The sequence below is a fragment of the Phascolarctos cinereus genome, unplaced genomic scaffold (assembly GCF_003287225.1).
Source record: "Phascolarctos cinereus isolate Bilbo 61053 unplaced genomic scaffold, phaCin_HiC Scaffold_5;HRSCAF=322, whole genome shotgun sequence".
Taxonomy (NCBI): Eukaryota; Metazoa; Chordata; class Mammalia; order Diprotodontia; family Phascolarctidae; genus Phascolarctos; species Phascolarctos cinereus.
This window is the reverse complement of record NW_027555958.1, coordinates 459730202-459737745: the sequence shown is the minus strand read 5'-3', so window position 1 is coordinate 459737745 and position 7544 is coordinate 459730202. Positions and strand designations below refer to the sequence as shown.

Sequence of the window (7544 nt, the reverse complement as noted above, 5' to 3'; positions counted from 1 at the left end):
ATGGATTTATAGAATCCCAGGATGTCAGGACTGGACAGGGACCTTACAGGTCACATATTTCCATACCATCATTTTACAAAGGAGGAAATTGAGGCTGCAGAGAGGAGGGGAGGTGACTCACCCACGACAAGCATCAAGTCAGTGCCAAACTGCAGACTAGAACCCTGGCCTCCTGACTTCCATCCCAGGGTTCTTCTCCTCTTCCCTTCCCCTGCCCCAAGTCATCAGCAGGGCCAGAGTGGGAACCCAAGCCTTCCTCTGGCCAGCTCAGCCAACCAGACCAGAGCTCTACTGACTTCTCACCCACTGACCTGGCCTCCTAATTCGAGGGCAAACAGACCTTGTGCCTGCCACACCACACACCTTCCTACTCCCTTTTCCACCACTCCAACAATGTGAGACAATAACTAGACACCATGCTGTGTGGACGATGAAATAGTACTTTGAACGGCTCAGGAGGCTTTGGACAAGATGAGTGGAGGAGGCAGGGGAGAGGCAAGGAGTAATATCAATACAAAGATGAGTATTCTGGAGCAAGGTACCAAATGGAGTTCTAGGCCCAGTTCTGGTGCTGCCTGGTTGGCCAAAACCACCCACGTGACCTGGGGCAAGTTCCTTCTCTGGTTTCAAAGCCCTCCCAGGAACATGAGGTAAGACTCCAGGGAAGAATGAAAAAAGGGTGGCTTCTGAGTCTGGGGACCTGGGTTCAATCTCAACACCCGACTGTCCCGTACAAAGAAAAGCAAACAAGTCCCTGCCCTCAATGGGCTTACATTTGAATTCAGGACAGAGGAAGATAGATAATCTTAAAGGGAAAGGACCTAGCAACTGGGACTGAACTACTGAAGTCTCTGGTTCAAATCTAGCTTTGTCACTTCATGTCACTGCCTGACCTTGGACAACTCTGGCTTCCAATCTCCTTATCTGCAAAATGAGAGGATAATAAGGTTGTTTATAATTAGGGGAAAGTAGGTGGCAACATAGTGCATAGAACCCGGGGCCTGGAGGCAACAAGAATCACATCTTGAGTTCAAATCCGACCTCAGACACTTACCAGCTGTGTGACCCTGGGCAAGTCACTTCACCCTATTTGCCTCAGTTTCCTCATCTGTAAAATGAGCAGGAGAAGGAAATGGCAAACCACTCCAGTATCTCTGGCAAGAAAACCCCAACTGAGATCTCTAGGAACCAGGCACTACTGAGCCACAGCAAGAAAACCTAGCAGAAGGATCCCTGCTAGCTGCATATTGACTTAGAAAACCACAAATTAACATTATCTATGTTTTATTATGTTTTTAGTTATTTTGTTAAATAGTTCCCCAGTACATTTTAATCTGATTTGGACTCCATTAGGCAGTATTTAGAGTCACCTGCAGCAGTTGGCCTCACTTTGACACCTCTGACCCACAAAAGGGGATGGTTGTGAGGATTAAAAGAGACAAGCTATATAAAACGTTCGTTGTCGTTCCCCCTCCCCCCCACCATTGCTGGAGCAATCTTCCTCCTCATCTCTGCCTCCTGGCTTCCTTCAAGTCCTACACAATATCCCACTTTCAGCAAGGAGCCTTTCCTGATTTCCCTTAATGCTATATTGCCTTTCCTCTACTGATTATTTCCAGTTTATACTGTCTATAGCTTGTTTGTAATGTCTGTATGTGTCTCCCCCATTTGACTGGGAACTCCATGAGGACAAGGACTGTGTGGATATTGCCAGTGGGTAGTGCAGTGCCTGGCACAAAGTAGGAGCTTAATAATTTTTTTTTGACATGCCATGACTTTGCAAATCTTAAAGCAATATATTATGCTAGCTATGTTACTGAGAACTATAACATACTTCCACATTCATCCTCTTACAGAAACTCTACAAAAAGGCAGAAAAAAGGACTTTTGCCCCCCTTTTACCCATGAGAAAAGTGATATCCAAACCCAGGGAAACTGACTTTCCCCATCAAAGGATCCTAGATTGGAGTTGGAGGTTCCCTCCAACAGCAGAGTCCAGTCTCATCGTTTGACAGTTTGAAAAAATTCAGGTTCTATCTTTTACCTCCTTTTATATCCCAATCAATTGGCACAGTGCCTGGCACATAGCAGGCACTTAATAAATGTTGATTAAGTGACTAGGTGACTTGTCCCAAGTCTCAGGGTATTACTCATTGGGGGCAAGAATGAAAACCAAGTCCTCTCACTCCAAAGACACTGCTGTTTTCCCTATATTTTTCTGTACCTACATCCAGCCCCAGGGTCTTTACTACACTCATTGATGGACATTTTCCAAGCTCTAGATGCTAAGTTTCTGCTACCTATCTTATTTCCTCTGAAAACTAATCCCACTTTCCCTTTCTTTTCCCCCCAAATCTAGGTACGGTCAAAAAGACCCAAGTTCAAATCTTGCCTTAGGCACTTAGTAGCTGTGTGATCTTGGGCAAATCTCTTCGGTTTGACTCAGTTTCCTCATAGAGATGCTAGTACGGTTGGGAGGATCAAATTACCTGATATTTGTAACTGCTTTGCAAACTTCAAAGCGCTATGTAAATGTTAGCTATTAATATTAACTCGATTTTACATAGTAACTACTTTGATCTCCACAACATGCACGCACATACACACATATATGTATGTATATATATGTATATATATGTGTGTGTGTGTGTGTGTATACGCGTGTATATACGCGCGCACAGAGAGACAGAGACAGAGACAGACAGACAGAGACAGAGAGAGACAAGAGAGAGAGAGAGAGAGACAGAGAGAGAGACACAGAGAGAGACTGCTGGGCTACCGGTCTGAAAAAACCTGGATTCAAATCCCACCCGCCAACTACAGACAGCCGACCTCTCGAAGCCTCGGGCTGTCCTAAATGGGTTTCGATCTCCCGACGTGGGCGGGCGTTAAGGAATTCTCACAGCTTAGCAACCACTGCGGCTAGGAAGGCTGACCTCGAATTGAATAAGGCGTCGTACATGTACCAAGCCAGGGTCTGGAATTCGAAGGTCAGAGTTCTCAGGGTAATAGAAGCCACCCTGGGGTTAGAAAGTACCAGCCAAGGTGGGAACCCTGGCTCAGCCACTAATCTGCGCTGTGACCTGGGACAAGCCACTGCCCCTCTCTCGGGGTCTCAGTTTCCCTCAGTTAAATAAGACAGATCTCTTTTTGAGCTGGAAGGGATCTCAGAGGATATCTCTCCCTCACTTTACTAACGGGTCTGTGTTTCATTCGTTAATTGATACTATGTTGCTATTAATATTAACAAGTATTACTTAGCATCATTCCTAATAAAAATAATTTCTATAGATCTCTAAGGTTTGCAAACTTGCTTTACATGTTAACTAATTTGATCCTCAAAACGACTCTGCTGGGAGGCAGGTGCTGTCTATTCTTCCCAGTTTCATAGTTGGGAAATGATTCGCCTGAAGTCACAAGGCTAGTGTTGGAACTAGAGAAGGGATTTAAAGTTAGTTGAGGGCTCCAAAGCCATCTACTTTCGTCCCCCCTAGAGCCTCTCCACCTTTTTACGGGTTAAGAAACCGGCTCAGAAAGGTTAAGGAAACAAGCATTTATTAAGCGCTTACTGTGTGCTACGCGACGGGAAAAGGGAAAAGCAGTCCCTGCCCTCAAAGGGCTTGAATTCTAACGGGGTGAGGGTAGGGGGAGACGACACACAAAAGGTAACTAAAGGGGGAGGGGTAAAAGTTGTAAAATCTTGGGCCCTTTTTCCCCCAGCGCTGAGCACAGAACCTGGCATATAGTAGGCGCTTAATAAAAGAAAAGCATATGGCATTACGTGAGTTGCTCTGGGTCACAGGGTAACACTTCGATCCTAGGTCTTCCTCCCTCGCAGGTCAGCACCGTGGCCACTGCCTGCCCTGCCCTGTCCCTCAAGTGTAACGTCCTGGGTTCAAATTCCTTCCTGATGCTTTCTAGATGTGTGATTCGGGACAAGTCCCGGGACGTTTTCCTTGTGTCAAAGTGACGGGGGCAGGGCGCGGACTGGATGTCCTGGGGTCCCTTCCAGAGCGGGGTCCGCCACCTTCTTCCTCCATCCCCCCTGCCTCAGTTTGTTCATCTGCAAAATGGGCCTCTCCTCCCCACCCTCCCCGCGGCGCTCGGGTGACGATGCCAGCGCGCTCGTCCGGTCCATCGAGCGGACACTCCGAGCCGCTTCCGTGCCCCAACTTCACCGGGACCCAAGTTTGTTTGTATTCGCTGCGAGAGGGAGGGAGCAGATCTCGCGATACCTCACACCCCGCCCCCCCCCCCGCTCTCCCTCCGGCTCCCCGCCCCTAGGGACCGAACCACCTTAAGGACGGTACCAATGGGTCCCCGGACGCGGGGTGGGAGGCGGCGCGAAGACAAGTTACTGAAAACTTAAGGCCAAAGGCATTGGGGAAGCCCCCTGTCCCCGGGTCTTCGGACGCTAGAAGAGAATTGACAGTCCCTTGTCTCCGCCCTCCCGCCTGGTAACGGCCCTCAGACCCTCGGAGCGTTCCCGCCTTTCCCTGCCCCCACCCCCACCGAACCTAGAACTTGAGCCCGCCTCCGCCCCAGCCGCCAGACCACCGTCACTAGACAGTCCAACCCCAAGACGTCAGCCCACAATGCACCGGGCGGGCCGGGGCGGGCCGGGGAGGGGAGGGGGGAGCGCGGGGAGAAAGAAGGGCCCGACTGTAGGAGGGCAGCGGAGCATTACCTCATCCCGTGAGCCTCCGCGGGGCCCGGGAGAAGAATCTTCTAGGGTGGGGTCTCCATGGCGACGGGCGGGCCCACCCCCCTGAGGGCGACGCGGGCCAATGGGAAGGCGCGGGGGTGACATCATGGGCTATTTTTAGGGGGTGACTGGTAGCAGATAAGTGTTGAGCTCCGAGCTGGAGACGGGCTCAGAGTTGTACTGAGTGTGGCCGAGAGAGCCCAGCCAGAGCGGCGCGGGACGGGCAGAGAGCAAGACAGGCAGGCAGGCAGCAGACAGACAGGGGTCCCAGGCAACTGCAGGCAGCCCCCGACGTCCGTTCAGTCCAGCCCGTGCCCTCCCGCCGGTGCAGTGCAGTGCAGTGCGGGGCTCCCCGAGCCGTCCCGCCAGCACCAGACTCCTCTTTGCTGCTGCCCAGGAGCTCGAGCTCGGGGGGACCCAGGCTTGTGCCCCGGCTCCCGTCTCCGCGCACACACAACTCGGCCGAGGGGCTGCTGCCCCGCACGCTACTTTTCCCGGAGACACAAGTGGTTCTCGGAGCCCGCAGTGAACTTTTGGCGAAGCCCAGCGCTCTCGGAGCGGGGGAGCCGGGCGGGCACCCCGATCCGGAGGCAGGCAGAGGAGAGTGAGGAAGGGGCTGCCGCTGCGGCCCCTGACCCGAGCCGCGCTCGGGAGCGCAGCAGCCGCCCTCCGCCCGCTGCCAGCCCGGAGGAGGAGGGGACCGACGCCGCCGCGGACTGGGATTTCGAGGGGGCTGCGGCTGACCTCCCGTCCTCGCTGTCCTCTACCCCCCGGCCGGGCTCCCTCGCCCGTGCCCGGGAGAGCCGCTGTCACCCGCTTGGCCCCGCTGCCGGACACTCACCTAGAGAAGGGGACGCATCCAGCCGGACGCACCGTCGCCGCCACTTTTCAAACGGGAGCCGAGGAGCGCGCGCGGGACAGGAGGCAGCGGAGTGAGTGCTCCTCGTGGCCGAGCCGGGAGTGGGGCTCTCGACCCCCTGGCTGAGTCGGTGTGCTGAACTCTTCCCCGGGCAGTCCCTTTCCTAAACCGGCCTCTCCTTGCTAAACTTTGCGAGTCGCGGCAGGCGGGCGTTCAGACAGACGGACAGACCGACGTCTACGCTCGGCCAGCTTGGAGGGGACCTGCTCTGTTCTATGACTACAAAGATGGAAACTACTTTCTACGACGATGCCCTCAACGCCTTCGTGCAGCCCGAGAGCGGCGGCTACGGCTACAGCCATGCCAAGGTGCTAAAGCAGAGTCTGACCCTGAACTTGGCTGACCCGGTGAGCAGCCTCAAGCCTCACCTGCGCAACAAGAACCCAGACCTGCTGACCTCGCCCGACGTGGGGCTGCTCAAGCTCGCCTCCCCGGAGCTCGAGCGCCTGATCATCCAGTCCAGCAACGGGCTCATCACCACCACGCCCACGCCCACACAGTTCCTGTGCCCGAAGAACGTGACGGACGAGCAGGAGGGCTTCGCGGAGGGCTTCGTGCGCGCCCTGGCCGAGCTGCACAGCCAGAACACTCTCCCGGGCGTCCCCTCTGCGGCCGCCGCGCAGCCCGGGAACGCCTCGGTGGCCGCGGGCATGGTGGCTCCCCCCGTGGCCGCCCTAGCTGGCAGCGGCGGCGGCGCCGGGGGCTTCGGCGGCCTGCACAGCGAGCCCCCGGTCTACGCGAACTTGAGCAACTTCACCCCCAGCTCCGCGCTGGGCACCGCGCCCGCTTACAGCGGCGCCAGCGGGGGTGCCGGGGCCGGTGGCGGCAGCCTGGGCTTCCCTCCGCAGCCTACGGCCCCGCAGCAGCAGGCGCAGCAGGCGAACCCGCAGCCTCCCCTGGGCCCGCAACTCCCGGGCGTGCAGCACCCCCGGCTGCAGGCGCTCAAGGAGGAGCCGCAGACGGTGCCCGAGATGCCCGGCGAGACCCCGCCGCTGTCCCCTATCGACATGGAGTCCCAGGAGCGCATCAAGGCCGAGAGGAAGCGAATGAGGAACCGCATCGCTGCGTCCAAGTGCCGGAAAAGGAAACTCGAGCGAATCGCCCGACTGGAGGAAAAGGTGAAAACTTTGAAAGCCCAGAACTCGGAGCTGGCGTCCACGGCCAACATGCTCAGGGAACAGGTGGCCCAGCTGAAGCAGAAAGTCATGAACCACGTGAACAGCGGCTGCCAGCTCATGTTAACGCAACAGTTGCAAACGTTTTGAGCAGCCCTGGGAGACAAGAGACGGACTTGGTTGGACTGACGCGTTGGTTGCATTTGGAAGAGAGACAGACAGGCACAGCGAAGTGTCAGAGAGACGATAGATCAAGCTGATCCGTGTTGAGCCTCGGACTGGGCCGCCCCCTACCCGCCCCTCCACGCACATGTCGGGGCAGGACTGGCCAAGCCTTCGGCCTTGAGCTAGTCCGGAGTGGCCAAGCCCCGCAACAGTACCACTTGGCAGAAAGGGATGGCCCCACCCCCCACCCTCCCTGCCGGACCTGGAGGGCAGAACCTGTCAGCTCCGTGTTTAACATTGACCAAGAACTGCATGGACCTCTAACATTCGATGATCATTCAGTATTAAAAGGTTTAAAAAAGAAAAAAAAAACTTCAATAGAGACTGTAGTTTGCTTCTGTAGTACTCTTTAAAAAACTGGGAGGGAGGGGCGGGAGGGAGGTTTCTTAAGAGAAAAAGAAGGGGGGGTGGAAGGGTAAAGAATACCATGGACTCCACTTGCCTGTCTTTCAGTTAACTGTGTATGTATATATCTATTTTTTTTATTTTATGAAAGCTGATTAATGTCAATAAACAGCTTCATGCCTTTGTAAGTTATTTTATGTTTTGTCTTGTTCCGTTTGGGCCCTACCAAGCATTG

At 54.7% G+C, this 7544-nt stretch overlaps 1 protein-coding gene across 1 annotated transcript; it reads left to right on the top strand.

Moving 5' to 3' along the window:
• Positions 1 to 5816: 5816 nt before the first annotated feature.
• Positions 5817 to 6984, top strand: JUN (Jun proto-oncogene, AP-1 transcription factor subunit). Its single transcript, XM_020993125.2, has one exon. It carries the CDS (start codon positions 5840 to 5842, stop codon positions 6887 to 6889), a length of 1050 nt encoding a protein of 349 aa, XP_020848784.1. The 5' UTR covers positions 5817 to 5839; the 3' UTR covers positions 6890 to 6984.
• Positions 6985 to 7544: the final 560 nt, after the last annotated feature.